Below are 16839 nucleotides of genomic sequence, written 5' to 3'. Positions count from 1 at the left end.
AATTACAAATGTGTGCCACCATACCCAGCTCCTCAAATCTCTTATGCAAATGATCTCTGCTGTGGTCTGACATGGATTTTGACTCTTTCCAGGCTCCATTTCTAAAAAACAGAGCAGAGACTGGCCTGCAATCTCAGCTATGTGGACAAGCAGTAATCCAAGAGTAATCAGAGACACAAAAGGAAAACAAAGATCCAATTGGCTTGGAAGCTTCCCAGTGATTGATTATAACTGTCCTGACTACTTCTGATTGGTCGGGTCCAATCTGTCTTTAAGGAGCTCCAAGAAGAGACTATAAAGCTTTGCTGGTGTCTGCTTGCAAATTAAGCAGGGCCTGTCTGTCTGTGACCACCTGTCTGTCTGCTCAGGGTCTTTCAATCTGCCTCCTTTCAGGTTTGCTTTAACACGCACGAATATGGTTTTTAGCTCCTGCGCTATATTTCTCCAAGGGACATATTTCCATGGCATGGGACTTACGTGTTTCCCCCAGTGTCCCCCAGCTGCTGTCCCTGAGTGTGGTGGGGGAGTCTCCTGGGCTCCGTTCCTAGAGGTGCAGAAAGGCTCACTGCTCACTGCGAGCAGGTGTCAGGTGCAGGCGGATGTGGCTTTAGGGCCTCAGAGAAAACATGAACTGGAATCCATGCCACAATGTAGCAACCTCTAGGAAGCAAGTCTCCCTGACTGATGGACCCTGACAGGGCTGAAGGGTTGCTGTCCTCCACCACATAAGCAGGCTGGGGTGGAGCTGGGTGGAAGAGCGCCTGCCAGCATGCCAGACAAAGAACACTTGCAGTTCCCTCCCAGGATGCTCACACCACAGCCCGGATCTGAGCCCTGTTGCTGCAGCCGATCCGTCTGTTCAGGCAAGCTCAGCCATGGGCCCCAGTGTTGGCTTCTTAAGGCGGCTGAAAGGTCCTGACGCAACTGAATAGAGCCTTGTGTCTGTCTGTCTGTCTGTTTATCTGGTTGGTTGGGTTTGTTTTGTTTGCTTGCTTGCTTGCTTTATTTTAAACACTTTTATTTTGTGTATTTATGTTTTGTGTTTATCTGTGTACACATATATGCATGTGTGTGAGAGAGAGAAAGAGAGAGAGTTTAGAAACAGAGAGACAGAGAGAGACAGAAAACAACGTCTTAAAGACTCAGCTCTACTTGGCAGATTCGAGGACTTGAACTCAGGTTATCAGGGTTTGGCCGCAAGCACTTTTATATGCTGAGCCCTCTCATCAGCCCTGGTTTGTATTTTGAGACAGCTATATGACCCTGGTTGGCCTGACACTGTATAACCCAGACTGGCCTCAGCCTTTCAAGTTCTGGGATGACAGGCACACACCGCCTCTCCCTCTGGCTTTTGTTTTTAAACAACTTTCGTGCAAGGTAGGGTATGGCCTTCTCTCTATAAGAGTCCTGAGCCTGGCTTTGCAAAACTGCAGGGCAGAGCCTGGAGGCTAATCCCTTTGTCCGCTTCCGATCCACACTGTGCGTGCTTGACCTCCAGCCTTTGCCTGTGCTATCTCACCTCATCTCTTGCCTGACCCCGTAGCTCACCCTGGAGTGACGCTTTTACTGGAGGGAATGTGGTCATGTTCTACCAGCCTGTTTACTGGCTGGCCTCACCATCCCATGGACAAGGGGGATTGCATGAGACCAAGGCTGCTGTTCAACCTGAGATACAGGCAAAGGAAATCTGTTGGGCAAAGGAACAGATAAGGGAGAAATCCACTGGGGAATGACCCTCCCTGCCTGGCGAGTCCTTGGCTGTTGGATTCTTCATGGAGCGGTTAAGACAGGGTCTTACTTTGTTTTTGGTTTGTTTTTTGGTTTTTTGAGACAGGGTTTCTCTGTGTAGCCCTGGCTGTCCTGGAACTCACTCTGTAGATCAGGCTGGCCTCAAACTTAGAAATCTGCCTGCCTCTGCCTCCCAAGTGCTGGGATTAAAGGCGCACACCACCACTGCCCAGCGAGTAACTTTAGCCCAGGCTAGCCTCAGACCCACAGTACTCTTCCTGCCTTGGCATCCTCACCACTAAGATTAGACGTGAGAGCCACTACACCCACTTATGTAGAACCCTGTGAGAGGAAAAGCCTCATAGCCCCAGAGGAAGGAGGATCCTGAGGCCAAGCTGATCTGTGGAGACGTGGAGAGGTTGGGGGGTATGCACACAAATGCATGTGACACACACACACAAGCACACGTACAAACACACGTGTACATGCGTGCACATACGTACAACATGTGCATATACACACATGTACACACATATGAGCACGAGTACAAATGCATGCGCATACACACATGTATACACATATGCACATACGTGCACGCATGAGCATGCATATGTACAAATGCATGCACATACACACACATATACACATATGTGCACACAAGCACACACGTGTGCACACACACAAAAAACACTCTAAGCATAAGCCCCAAAGAGGTGGGTGATTTGCAGTTCCTGCCCCTCTGCCTCCCATTCTCCATCTCCATTGAGACCCTCCCTCCCTTCCATCTGGCCTTTGCTTCCATGGCAGGGGTTCTCTCTGGTTGCCTCTCTCCAGTTGCCCGTAAGTAGAACAAGGCTGTGACTCTTCTCTGAGGTCTCATGCAGAGGTCCCCTCACAGTAAGCACTCCCCCATACCTTCCTTGAACTTTCAAGATTGTTATCAGCCCCAACAAACCGCCATCACACTGCCCACCCAGCTTTAATCAGACTTGTCACCAAAGCTGTCACAAACAAGGGGGTGTGGGCGCGTCACGTGACCAGCCTGAGTAACCTCATTCTCGCTTCCTTCTTCCACACCCTACCGTTGGGGGTTGGCGGGCGGATTGGGACCACAAGTGTCTGGCAGTGTGGACTGGGGCCCTGTCACTGAGGCAGAGTCGTTTGCTTCTGGGCCCTGAGGCAGCTGCCCCATGCTCTGTTGGGCACGGTAAGTCTGATTCGAAAAACCATGGGGAGTGGCTGGGGGCCCAAGGGACAAGGAGCCCGCCTTCGCAAGGTGCCTGGGCCCTTGTGAGTTGCACTGACATTCTGGGCCGAGGTCTCCCAGGAGGCTTGGGCTTCTCCACCCTTAGCTGAAAATGCTCAGCTGCTGCCTGTTTACCAGGCTGGCCTTGCAGTCTCTGTGTGGAGACTCAGAGAAGCCCGGGCCCTCTCCCCTGAAACTATCCCACCCTTCCTCTCAACTGTGGGAAGCTCAAGGCCAGAGCTGAGACTGAGTCTGGACGAGTCCAGAAAGGTCGTGGAGTTTGTCTTGAGGTTGTTAAGGCATGAAACATTCTTTGGGATTCTCTCTCTCTCTCTCTCTCTCTCTCTCTCTGTCTCTCTCCCTCTCTCTCCTCCTCCCTCCTTCCCTCAAATCAGATATGGTCTCCATTTGTTCATAGGCTAGCCTGGAACTCTATATAGCCCAGGCTAGCCTCTTGCCTTGGCCTCATGCTAGGGTTATAGGTTACAGGCATGCACCACCATACCAGCCTTCTTGGATCTAAATTTTTATTTTCATTTATTATTATTTATTAACTATTATTTGCATGTGAGCATATGGCATGGGCTCTTGTGTGCATGAGCAGGCACATGAGTGTTATGCAGTATGTGTGGAGGTCAGAGAATAACTTGGGGGAGTCAGTTCTCTCCCACGGTGGGTTTTGGGAACTGAACTCGGGTCAGCAGGCTTCCTCAGCAAGCACTTTGACCCTCAGAGCCATCCAGCCTCCACTTTAAACCCCCCCTTTTTTTCTTTTATATTTATTTATTATATGTAAGTACACTGTAGCTGTCTTCAGACACTCCAGAAGAGAGCATCAGATCTCATTACGGATGGTTGTGAGCCACCATGTGGTGGCTGGGATTTGAACTCAGGACCTTTGGAAGAGCAGTTGGCAATCTTAACCACTGAGCCATCTCACCAGCCCTGCCTTTTTTTTTTTTCTTAATTAAATCAGATTGAGAAAACAGTACTTGTTCATAGGAAATTGTTTTTAAGTTGGTATTATCATTATTATTATTTTATTATTACTAATTTTTTTTCGAGACAGGCTTTCTGTGTAGCCCTGGCTGTCCTGGAACTCACTATGTAGACCAGGCTAGCCTCAAACTCAGAAATCCACCTACCTCTGCCTCCCAAGTGCTAGGATTAAAGGCCTGTGCCACCACTGCCCGGCTTAGTCTTAATATTTTTTTTTTTTTTTTTTTTTTTTTTTTTTGGTTTTTCGAGACAGGGTTTCTCTGTATAGCCCTGGCTGTCCTGGAACTCACTTTGTAGACCAGGCTAGCCTCGAACTCAGAAATCCACCTGCCTCTGCCTCCCAAGTGCTGGGATTAAAGGCGTGCGCCACCACCGCCCGGCCAGTCTTAATATTTTTAAAAGTTTTATGTGTATGTGTGTTTTGAGAGCATGTCTTAAAAACAAAAAAAAAAAAGAAAGAAAGAGAGAGAGAGAGAGAAAGAGAGCATTCGTGTCTTAGCATCACATGTGTGCAGTGCCTTATGAGGCCCTTGGGACTGGCGTTACAGATGGATGTGAGCCTCCATGAGTGCTGGAGATCCTGGTCCTCTGGAAGAGCAGGTGATGCTCTGAACTGCTGAGCCATCTCTTCCGGCTCAGTGTTTTTGAGACAATCGCACGTAGCCAAGGTTGGCCCCAAACATACCGTGTAGCCAAGGATGACCTTAATTCTGTGCCTCCGTGTAGGCCTGTGCCTCTGCCACACCTGGTTCACTGATGCAGGAAATCAAGGCCAGAGCTTCATGCACGCCAGGAGAGCACACAGCCCACTGGCCACACCCCTAGTCCATCCTGGAGAGCTTGAACTTGGGAGCTAATGGAGACCCAAGCAGGTCCCATCCCCCACGCCTGCAGATTTGTGTTGTCTTTGCTGAGTGAGGTTGGGGTTTGAGCCCAGGCTCTGTCGCAAGCTCAGCTCTCAAGCTCTGCAAGTGCTCTGCCTCTGAGCATACCCCCCACCCCCACTCCAAGCCCTTTGCCCCTGTAGCTGGAGATCAGCTCCTATTGTCCGGACTTCTCAGGGTTTCTGCTGGTCTCCTTTTCCCATAACTCATTTCCATCTGCGAGGGGCCTGGCCTCTTGGTGTCCAAGGGCTAGGGAGGTGGCTCTTCTGGGTGCCTCCGTTGGTACCACACCCTGTGGGGAGGTTCCTTCCTCACCAGCTTGGCCAGTAGCTAGAGAGTTGAAACTGGAAACTGGAAGGGACTGGGCCCTCCTACTAAGATTTCCAGAAAACCTGGGTTGGGTGCTGGGTGGGTCACCAGAGGGGGTTTGGGGGTTACCCAGATAGATGGTCCTGGTGGATGGTGCTGTTGTTTATAGGTGAGAAAACCAGGCTCTGAAGGGAGAGGCAGCTACATGTGATGACGTCATGACCAAGAAGGCACGGAGCTAGGATGTGGCGCAGGCCTTCTGGCTGCAGGACCCTGAACCCACGGGGACCAGGCCTCTCAGTCCCCTTTGCTGTATAGAGCAGAAAGCCGGTAGTGGAGGACACTAGCAGGAGACAGGCGGGCTGGGCTGTGTGCTATCCATGCCTCTTTAGAAAACCAGGGGAAGCCTTCAGTTAATTTGCGCTAAACTGCAGGTCTCATCTGTTAGCTGGCCAATGCCCTGGGGTTCCAATAAGCCAAGCTCCAAGCTTGGTACCTGGAGTTAAGGAGCCCCCAGTTACCTAACCCTGTGCTTGTGGCCTTGCAAGGGGCCACAGGCTATTAAGTAGACACATGGGCTGTCTACTAGTAAAAAGTTGCAGGGCCCAGGAATGGAGACATACACCTTTAATCTCAAAATTTTCTAGAGGCAAAGACAGGCAGAGCTCTTTATGAGTTTGAGGCCAGTCTGGTCTACATAGTAAGTTCCAGGCCAGCCAGGGTCATATAGTGACACTATGTCTATAGGTAGATGGATGGGTAGATAGATGGATGGATGGATGGATGGATAGATAGATAATAGGCCAAGTGTCAAGACACACAGCTCTAATCTCAGTACTTGGGAGGAAGAGGGAGGAGACTCAATAATTCAAGGTCATTTTGGGTTACAGCCAGTTGTAGGCTAGCCTGGGCTACATGAGCCTGTGCCTCACAGCAACCCTAAAATGGGAGTGGGAATCGTCCTCAATAGATTGGCACAAAAGGCAGACGCGTCGGTTGTCAAACACAAAGAAGCTGGAGACAGCATACGCGTGCAGAACTGAGGGTTCAGAGCGCAGATGGCTGTGGTGCTGAGCTTAGGGGATTCATGGGTTCACTTGGAGTCTTAGGAAACAAACGTCAGGAAGGTTTGCAGAGTGGAAGATGCTGGACCAAGCCTTGAACGGCTCCAAGAACAGATGGTGTGGGGCTGAGACGGGCTCTGCGGGTATATTTGTGTGTGTGTGGGTGTGTATGTGTATGTGTGTGCCTGGCTTCAAGCTCCTGCTCCTGGCCACCGGCTCTGAGTGCCCAGTGGACACCAGGGTGACAGCCCCTATCCTACAATGGGGGATGCACCAAGGATTCACAGCTTTTGGAGCCATGCCCAGCCCGCAGGCCTCCCTTGGAACCTGTGACTCACAAACCTGAGGAGGCTGAGACTGAGGGCGGTGTCCAGGTCCTGCCCTAGAGACCAGCGTTCTCAGTTCTCTAAGGAAGCCAAAGGCCAGTCACAGCCTGCTCCAAGGTTGGGGATTTCCCAGGACACGGCAGTGGTTAGTTAGCAGAGAGCCCCTTGCCCTAAATGCAAAATTCAAAATCATGACAATGAGCCATGCATGGTTTTAGTACCAGCACTTAGGAGGCAGAGGCAGGTGGATCTCCATTAGTTCAAGACCAGCCTGGTCCACATAGTGAGTTTCCAGACAAGCCAGGGCCACATAGAGAAACCCTGTTTCATGATGGTGATGGTGATCATGACGATGATGATGGTGGTGGTGGTGGTGATGATGATGATGATAACTGACTTTTATGGAGCATTTGTGCTTGCTGAGCATCTCACAAGGACCATCCCCCACTCACCCTCGGCAGCCCCACGGGGAGTTGGATTCTCTTGTCTCTGCACACACTGACCCCCAATCAATGTTATGATTTACGGCACTGTGAAAGTGACAGCCATTCCGGAGAACCCACACCCTGGGTTTTGAGTTCGATCTACCCTGGGCTATTGATTCTTATACCCTGTAGGCTGGTGTTAGACAAGGTTGCCTGGCTGCAGGCTAAGGTGAGCATTCCCAGCATGCTCTAGGTGGGCCTGGCTACTCTATGTGTCAGACCAAGTGTGCTGATGTATTTCTTACACGCTCATGCTACCATGGACTTATAGGGACTACACTCTATGGTAAACTGAGGCACAGCTATACTGCAAAAGACATCCATGGCTCTGAGGGGGTAAATCGAGTTGCCCAAGGTCACACAGCTTTTAGATCGTTTGATCTGATTCTCCACTCAGTGTCCCATCCACCAGGATATACTCCCCTCATGGGACCTGGGGTGCCTGCGCCTCAATCTTCCCTGGTTGTTGCTTTAGGGTTTGCTTCTCTTGGAGTCTGAGACTTTGAGGTGGTGTCCAGGGTCCAAGATTCATGGAGGAATGAGACCCCTAGAAGCCTGTTCTTCATAACTGTTAGGGGTTAGGGAGGTAGCTATGGGTTAGGGGTGAAGGGCAGGAAACAGGCAAGCATCAAGACAAGTCGGATGTGGCTGTCTTCACCCTCAGCTCAGCCCAGCCCCAATTTGTTTTCCTGTCCTATGAGGTGGGGAGGGGCAAGCCATCCCTCCAACGCTTGGTTTCCTCATCTGTATCCTGAGGGTTCTGAGATCCACTGCTTCCCTGGGAGAAGATGGGGGAGCTTGTCTACAGAAGAACCCACCCACCCACGGTGGAGGCGTGATGTGGTCCGCCGGCTGTGGGCGTGGCTCACACTGGCGCCCCAAGAGTCCCTCCTTGCAGAGGACGGATGCTGCAGTGTCCCAGGGTCTGTCCGGTTGAGGTACACAGATGGCAGCGACTGGCCTGGTGTGGCTAGTGGCCCTGGTTTGTTGGAGACTGAGGGATTTCTGTGATGTATGACTTCTGGGTCAGGCTAGTCGCTCTGGTCAAGCCCAGGCACAGAGATTAGGGCGTTCTGAGGGAATCTCATCTCTTCCTTTTCCTTAATTAATGCATTTACTTATTTATGTGAGACAGGGTCTTGCTGTGTCGTCCAGGCTGGTCTCAAGCTCCCGGGCTGCAGCGGTCCTCCTGAGTGGTTAGCATGCCTGGAGCCTCTACCCTGCACCTTCCTTCCCTCATCAGGGAAAGGCTCTCTGTCCTGGCTGCCCACGGTAGCAGCAAGCTTCGTCTCCATGGCCCTCTGAGCCTGAGGCCTCCCTGTGTGCGTGTCCCCACAGAAGGTATTCCCTGATTCCTTCCCTTCAGAAGGTGACATATGGGACATCTTTGAAGCACTCATTTTACATATGAGGCAGCTGAGGGTCAGAAAGGGCGCTCAGAGTCACGCAGCTACTGTGTGGGGATGAGAGTGGGACTCCGGTCAGTGCTGTCTTCACCTTAGGGTACCTGTGCGTGCAGGGGATTGTGGGTAGAACAGATAGCCACCTATGGAGAGAACCCCTTTGGGCTCCTAACTCTCAGACCCTCCAAGCTACCTTGCCCCCCAGAACTCGCCTCTGTACTGCCCCAACCCCCTTCTTTCAGGAAGTGGTTGAGTCTCTGCCTTCCAGGAACCAAGGGGAGTTGTGTGTGTTTGTGAGCGCAGAGTTGGTGTCGTAATGATGACATGGATTTCAGGCACCGGTGGTGGCTTCTTCCTGCATCGCCCTCCCCATCAGGAAAGTGGGGCAGACACAGGGGCCATGTATTCTTCCTCAGGAGAAACCCTGCTCAGAGAGGCAAGCATCTATCTCCAGGTCACACAGCTTCTATGATGCACTGTCTGGCTCGCCCTTAGGGCCATGTCCTGGGGTAACTGTCCCTGCAAGTACCGTACTCTTTGTTTTCACTGTTTCTTTGTTAGATGTGATCAAGCCAGGTATGATGGTCCACACCTTAGTCCCAGCACTGGGGAGGCAGAGGCAGGCAGATCTCTGTGAATTCAAGGCCATCCTAGTCTACAGAGTGAGTTCCAGGACAGCCAGGACTGTGTAGAGAATCCCTGTCTCAAACCAACAAAAAACAAACAATAACAACAAAAAAATCTCAAATGTAAATGAAGAAAATACCTAATAAAAAAATAAGAGCCAGGCGTGATGGTGCACGCCTTTAATCCCAGCACTCGGGAGGCAGAGGCAGGCAGATTTCTGAGTTCGAGGCCAGCCTGGTCTACAGAGTGAGTTCCAGGACAGCCAGGGCTACACAGAGAAACCCTGTCTCGAAAAACCAAAAAAAAAAAAAAAAAAAGAAAAGAAAGAAAGAAAGAAAGAAAAGAAAAGAAAAAAGAAAAAAATCTCATAAAGATGCATTATAAAAAGTCAGTGCAAGGGCTGGAGAGATGGCTCAGCAGTTAAGAGCTCTGACAACTCTTTTGAAAGTCCTGAGTTCTAATCCCAGCAACCACTTGGTGTCTCACAACCATCTGGAATGGAATCTGATGCCCTCTTCTGGTGTGAAGACAGCTACAGTGTACTTAGATATAATAAATAAACAAATCTTAAAAAAAAAATAAAGTCAGTGCAATTGTAAGTAACCTGTGTAGGAGATCAGATTGAGCAAAGCAAAGAAGGGCCCTCAGGTAAGAGTCACCTGTCCCTCCCTCCTGCCTGCCAGTCACACAAGTAAAGGACACAGGAAGTGACAGGTCTAGATGGTGTCTGTTGCAGAGACACTATTAGAGCGGTTGTATCCTGCTATAGAGCACCAACCAATACGCAGAGCCCGCCACTTACCACCTTCTCTTTCAAGTTCACAGCCTCTCTTTTTCCTTGTCACATGCATATATGTATGTGTATACACATTTATTCCTAAATACAACCCACTCGGTCTGTATGCTGTTACTTGCATGCATGTTTTCCGGGACGACTATTCGGTAGTGGGAGACCAGTCAGTGTGCTCTTTCCTGGGGAGACTTACTTAGTTCTCCGAATTTCAGCATTCCTTGGGCAAACCAGAAGAGTGCATTGGATCCCATTATAGATGGTTGTGAGCCACCATGGGGTTGCTGGGAATTGAACTCAGGACCTCTGGAAGTGCTCTTACCCACTGAGCCATCTCTCCGGCCTGTGCCTGCAGTTCTTGTGTAGGGCTGAGACCTTTTCCCATCCACTCTGGCACGTTTATTGGTGTCCTTTTTGTTCAGCTCAAATATATCTTTTTTTTTTTTTTTTAAGGCAAAGACCTGAGGAGTGGCAAAGATTGTGTAGGGGCAGGGAAGGAACAGAGATGGGATCGAGGGTGGCTGATAAGGAGGAGCATTAAGGACCGACAAGCCGGCTCTATCCTCAAACCAGGGTGGTCTCTTCTGCTCAGCTACTGTACTATGAGTGTGACACCTGCTGGTCTGCTTATAACTTGTCCCCATGACACCGTGAATACCTAGAACAGACACTAAGGGCTGGTGAGATGGCTCAGCTGGTAAAAGTGTCTGCTGCCAAGCCTGATGATGAGAGTTCGAATCCTTGGGTCCTCCTCCTCCTTCCTCCTCCTCCTCCTCTTCTTCTTCTTCTTCTTCTTCTTCTTCTTCTTCTTCTTCTTCTTCTTCTTCTTCTTCTTCTTCTTCTTCTTCTTCTTCTTCCTTCTTTCTCCTCTTCCTCCTCCTCCTCCCCCTCCCCTCCCCTCCCCCTCCCCTTCTTCTTCTTCTTCTTCTTCTTCTTCTTCTTCTTCTTCTTCTTCTTCTTCTTCTTCTTCTTCTTCTTCTTCTTCTTCTTCTTCTCCTTCTCCTTCTCCTTCTCCTTCTCCTTCTCCTTCTCCTTCTCCTTCTCCTTCTCCTTCTCCTTCTCCTTCTCCTTCTCCTTCTCCTTCTCCTTCTCCTTCTCCTTCTCCTTCTCCTTCTCCTCCTCCTCCTCCTCCTCCTCCTCCTCCTCCTCCTCCTCCTCCTCCTCCTCCTCCTCCTCCTCCTTCTTCTTCTTCTTCTTCTTCTTCTTCTTCTTCTTCTTCTTCTTCTTCTTCTTCTTCTTCTTCTTGTTTTTTTTGAGACAGGATTTCTCTGTGTAGCCCTGGCTGTCCTGGAACTCACTCTGTAGACCAGCCTTCCCTTGAACTCAGAAACCTGCCTGCCTCTGCCTCCCAAGTGCTGGGATTAAAGGCGTGTGCCACCACTACCCAACAAAATAAACCTTTCTTTTAAGAGAAAAGTGAATATAGTAAATAAAACTTCCTTTGCGGACTAGAGAGATGGTTCAGTGGTTAAGAGCGCTGGCTGCTCTTCCAGAGGTCCTGAGTTCAATTCCCACCAACCACATGGTGGCTCACAACCATCTGTAATGGGATCTGATGCCCCCTTCTGGTGTGTCTGAAGACAGCAACAGTGTACTCATATACTTAAATAAATAATTCTTTAAAAAAAAGGGGGGGGCTTTGTATGTGAGGTGGGGGGATTGCTCAGTGCAAGGCCAACCTGCATTACAAAGTGAATACCAGGTCAGCCGCACTCACTCAGTAAGACCATTCCAAACAGATCAACAACAAAAAGGGAAGTCAAACCCCATTTACTCCAGGCAGTGGTGGCGCACGCCTTTGATCTCAGCACTTGGGAGGGAGAGGCAGGTGGGTTTCTGAGTTTGAGGCCAGCCTGGTCTACAGAGTGAGTTCCAGGGATACACAGAGAAACCCTGTCTCGAAAAAACAAAACAAAATAAAACAAACAAAACATTTTTAACCCAACAACAAAACAAACAAAAAACAACAAAACAAACAAACAAAACCCCAACAGGTTGTTTTGGCCCACCAAAATTTTTTTCTATTCTTTTTGTTTACTTTTTATTTTTTGGAGACAGGGTTTCACTACATGATCTCTGTGATCCACCTGCCTCTGCCTCCAGAGAGCTGGTGTATCCTCTCATACCCCATTCAATTTTTCTTTCTTTTTTTTTTTTAATTTCATATTTTCAGGCTTTGGGAGTGGAGCCAGGGCCTCGAACACTCTCAGCCGGCTCTCTAACGGTGAGTCACAGCCCCTACTTGCTTCTGCTTTGAGGGGGTTGTTTCTTTGTGTGTGTGTGTGGGGGGGGAGGGTTCGAAATGGCATTTCATGTAGTCCAGGCTGGCCTCAAACTCACTATGCAGTTGGATGAGTTTGAACTCCTGAGCCTCCTGTTTCTGCCTCCCAAGTGTGATTACAAACATGTGTAACCATGCCTATACCCTTCAGGCTTCTTTAAACCTTTTAAAAAATATATACATACATTTATTGCTCTTTGTTGCTTTCCTTCTTTCTTTCTTTCTTTCTTTCTTTCTTTCTTTCTTTCTTTCTTTCTTTCTTCCTTCCTTCCTTCCTTCCTTTCTCTCTCTCTCTCTCTCTCTCTCTCTCTCTCTCTCTCTCTTTCTTTCTTTCTTTCTTTCTTTCTTTCTTTCTTTCTTTCTTTCCCTTTCTCTCTCTTCTCTCTCTCCCTCTCTACATCCTGACCACGCTTTCCCCTCCCTCCTCTCTCTCTTCCCTTATATATTTTTTCTTCTTTTGAAACAGAATCTCATTGAGTTACACAGCCTGGCCTTGACCTCAATCTATAGCTTGGCCTCCTGCAGTCCTGAGCTTAGTAGAAATATATTATTTTAGGGCTCGAGAGAAGGCTCAGTAGTTAAGAGCACTTGCTGTAGCCGGGCGTGGTGGCCTTTAATCCTGCCTTTAATCCTGGCACACTGAGTTCCAGGACAGCCAGGGCTACACAGAGAAACCTTGTCTCGAAAAAACAAAAGCAAAACAAAACAAAACAAAACAAAACAAAACAAAAAAAGCACTTGCTATTTGTCCAGAGGACCAGGGATTCCCAGCTCCGACAAGTGTGTCTCCAGTTCCAGAGGATCCCACACCTTCCTCAGACACTGCACACACAGGATGCACAGACATCCAAGCAGGCCAACACAAAAATAAATAGATTTTTTAAAAAAAGTGTATATTTAACCGCTGATCATGGTAGGTCCTACTTATAATCTCAGCGCTCAGGAGGTTGAGGCAGGAGGATCACTAGTTTAAGGACAGCTTAGGGAGAGACTTTTGTCTCAAAGATATAATAAATAAAATTAAAAAGTAAATAAAGCAGGGGAAAAAAAAAGAAAGAAAACAAAATTTAACCCAAACCTTACGGGAGGGTAAGGAACCTTCTCTGATGGTTGGTTGGCATTATTTGTATGGATATGCACAAAGCTTCCAGCCAAGGGTCTCAACTCAGGAGATGTCTGCCGCCACCGTGCCTGCCCCAGACCAGGCCAGCACTGTCTTGAGGTCCTCGGTGGGGGCAGGCTGACACCACATCTCTGCTCCTGTCTCCTCAGGTACCATGTCCCCAAGCTTCCTTGTGCTGCTGACCATCTTGGGCCCTGGCAACAGCCTTCTGCTGCAGGACCCCTGGGGGCATGAAACCAAGAAAGCCCCAGGTCCTGTGTATCTCCGGGAACGGAGGCAGGTGGTTGGGGATGACGATTTTGAGGACCCTGACTATACGTATAACACAGATCCCCCAGAACTGCTGAAAAATGTGGCCAACACCGTGGCTGCTCACCCCGAGCTGCCAACCACTGTGGTCATGCTAGAGAGAGATTCCACGAGCGCTGGAACCTCCAAGAGAGCCACTGAGAAGATTGCCACCACTGACCCTACTGCCCCAGGTACAGGAGGGACAGCTGTTGGGATGCTGAGCACAAACTCTGCCACACAGTGGAGTCTAACCTCAGTAGAGACAGTCCAACCAGCATCCACAGAGGCAGAGACCTCAAAGCCAGCACCCATGGAGGCAGAGACCTCGCAGCCAGCACCCACGGAGGCAGAGACCTCGCAGCCAGCACCCACCGAGGCAGAGACCTCGCAGCCAGCACCCATGGAGGCAGAGACCTCAAAGCCAGCACCCATGGAGGCAGAGACCTCTCAGCCAGCACCCACGGAGGCAGAGACCTCAAAACCGCCCGCACCCACGGAGGCAGAGACCTCAAAACCAGCACCCACGGAGGCAGAGACCACCCAGCTTCCCAGGATTCAGGCTGTAAAAACTCTGTTTACAACGTCTGCAGCCACCGAAGCCCCTTCCACAGAACCTACCACCATGGAGACGGCGTCCACAGAGTCTAACAAGTCTACCATCTTCCTTGGGCCATCCGTGACTCACTTACCTGACAGTGGCCTGAAGAAAGGGCTGATTGTGACCCCTGGGAGTTCACCTGCCCCAACCCCGCCAGGGAGTTCAGACCTCATCCCGGTTAAGCAATGTCTGCTCATTATCCTCATCTTAGCTTCTCTGGCCACCATCTTCCTCGTGTGCACAGTGGTGCTGGCCGTCCGTCTGTCCCGTAAGACCCACATGTACCCAGTGCGCAACTACTCCCCCACGGAGATGATCTGCATCTCGTCCCTGCTACCTGAGGGGGGCGACGGGGCCCCTGTCACAGCCAATGGGGGCCTGCCCAAGATCCAGGACCTGAAGACAGAGCCCAGTGGGGACCGGGATGGGGACGACCTCACCCTGCACAGCTTCCTCCCTTAGACTCCCCTGCCCGCCCACCTAAGCGAGACCCTTGCTAGCTCCACGCTTACCCGCTGGTCACGGAGGTCATAGATCTGGGCTTCCTGGGTGAAATGTATTCAGGGGAGTCATTAGAGCACCCACCGCTGTGTGTCTCCCTGCAGGTCACTGGATACCTGTCGTTGCGTTCTCCAGAAAGACTCAGATCCCTTATTCCACTCCCAAAAGCTACTCTATTGGTTGCCATGGTAACCCGGTAAGAGAGAAGCTTTGTGGGAGGCCACCATGTATGCTTCTCTGACTCCAGTGGTGGGCAGCTCGACTTTCCCAGGTCCCTGGCTTGGAGGGATGGTCCTTCCTTTGGGCCTGTGTGAACCAACGAGTTTCCGTCCAGTGACAGAATGACCTTGCGCTGCGGCCTGGCCCAGCACAGTCATCCAATAAACATATTATAATAAACGATAGCTGAGTCCTTCATGTGCCTAGGCTGCCATCTCCAGCCCTCCCGGAGGGCGCTTAGACCATTGTCCACACCGCTCTTAGACATCTAATACATGCTTGGGCAACTGCAAGGGGCACTGGAAGGTTTAAGCTGCACGTGGTAGGTAGCATATACCCATCACCCAAGCAGTACAGGAGTTCAAGGTCATCCTTGGCTCGTTAACTGCCTGGGCTACATGAGACCCTGTCTCAGAGAAAACTAAAGCTGGGTCTGGCTGGCTGGCTCAGCCTGTGAAGGTGCTTGCTGCTATGCCTCATGGCCTAGGCTCCAGGGGGGCCCTCATGGTAGAAGGAGAAGGCTGACTCTCCAAAACTGTTCTCTGGCATCCATACTCACAGGTAACATATGAACACAACTACACAAACTAGAAAACTTTATTGAATCTACCCTTCCCAAGGTGGGTCAAAGGAGGAAGGTCCCTTCGGGGTTGGCCGATTTCGTTTTTAAGATTTATTTATGTTTATGAGTATGCTGTCACTCTCTTCAGACACAGCAGAAGAGGGCATCGGATCCCATTACAGACTTGAGCCACCCCGTGGGTGCTAGGACTTGAACTCAGGAACTCTGGAAGAGCAGTCAGTGCTCTTAACAGCTGAGCCATCCCTTCAGCAGCCCTGTCAGATTTTTTTTTTTAAATCACTAAAGAGATTTTATTCAAGTTTCTAACACAAATGAGTTATTTTGGTTTTGAATTACAGAACTAAGTCCAAACTGAAAACAAATAGTTTCTTTTTTTGTGTTGGTTTGCTTGTTTTTTCAAGACAAGGTTTCTCTGTGTAAAGGAGCCCTGGGTGCTTTGGAATGGCTCTGTAGACCAGGCTGGCCGTGAACTCACAGAAATCCACCTGCCTCCACCTCTTGAGTGCTGGGATGAAAGGGGTGCAACCACCATGCCTGGCTCCCTTGCCAGTCTTTAAGGTCTACCAGGCCAGGCCCTTCGCGGCCTTTGCTCTGTTTTTCCCCCGTTTCTTTTCTCTCTTGGCCTTCAGTCTTTTCTTTGCCTCTGGTTTATCCACACTGGGTACTGGCCATGCTGGTCTATAAAAGTCTTTCTGTTTCTCTTAATTTCAGTTTCCGTTTTCATGTCATCTGTGCCACACCGCCTTTCCTCGAACTGCATTTTCTCCTGGAGAGGTTTGGCTACCATGGTTGTTATCTCCTCAATGTCTTTCATTAGAGCATCCCCGTCCACTCTGAGAATGCTCTTCAGTCTGTTGAGCTCCCTTGGCGCATTCTTCTTTCTCTTCTCGGCACGCATCTTCCACTTACTCCGAAGCCTTTTAGCCATGCTTCACCTGAGAGACAGGACTGCACACCACGTGTGGGATGCCAACCACAGATTTTATTTTTTTTTAAAGGCTAAGATGGTAAGTTCACATTCTTTTATTTTTTGTTTGTTTGTTTTTGTTTTTTGAAACAGGGTTTCTCTGTATAGTCCTGGCTGTCCTGGAACTCACTTTGTAGACCAGGCTGGCCTCAAACTCAGAAATCCGCCTGCCTCTGCCTCCCGAGTGCTGGGATTAAAGGCGTGGCCACCACGCCCAACTAGAGTTCACACTCTTAACCTCACCCTGGGGGCAGCAAAGACGGGCATGGCGGTTCACTGGTCACCTAAAGTCTATCCTACCTCCAAAAGGCCAGGCCAATAAGAGAACATCTCAAAAGAAAGTTACTGAACAACAACAGCTGAGATGTCCTCTGGCCTCGATGTGTGCATGCACACACACACACACACACACACA

At 49.9% G+C, this 16839-nt stretch overlaps 1 protein-coding gene and 1 pseudogene across 3 annotated transcripts; one reads left to right on the top strand and one right to left on the bottom strand.

Moving 5' to 3' along the window:
* Positions 1-670: 670 nt before the first annotated feature.
* On the top strand, positions 671-15057 carry Selplg (selectin P ligand). 3 transcript variants are annotated; one of them, XM_085837036.1, is made up of 3 exons: positions 671-863; positions 12035-12085; positions 13415-15057. In XM_085837036.1, exons 1-3 carry the CDS (start codon positions 770-772, stop codon positions 14614-14616), a joined length of 1347 nt encoding a protein of 448 aa, XP_085693162.1. In that variant the 5' UTR covers positions 671-769; the 3' UTR covers positions 14617-15057. The 3 variants fall into 3 exon arrangements, with proteins under 3 accessions (XP_085693162.1, XP_021019258.1, XP_085693163.1); XM_021163599.3 differs by lacking the exon at positions 671-863 and adding an exon at positions 2821-2935; XM_085837037.1 differs by lacking the exons at positions 671-863; positions 12035-12085 and adding an exon at positions 2821-2935.
* Positions 15058-16017: 960 nt separating this feature from the next.
* On the bottom strand, positions 16018-16385 carry LOC110293864 (protein LLP homolog pseudogene; annotated as a pseudogene).
* Between the last annotated feature and the right edge of the window lie 454 nt (positions 16386-16839).

The sequence above is a fragment of the Mus caroli genome, unplaced genomic scaffold, assembly GCF_978045245.1.
Source record: "Mus caroli unplaced genomic scaffold, Mus_caroli_1 scaffold_4, whole genome shotgun sequence".
In the NCBI taxonomy this organism is placed as follows: domain Eukaryota; kingdom Metazoa; phylum Chordata; class Mammalia; order Rodentia; family Muridae; genus Mus; species Mus caroli.
This window is presented reverse-complemented; position numbering and strand designations above follow the sequence as displayed.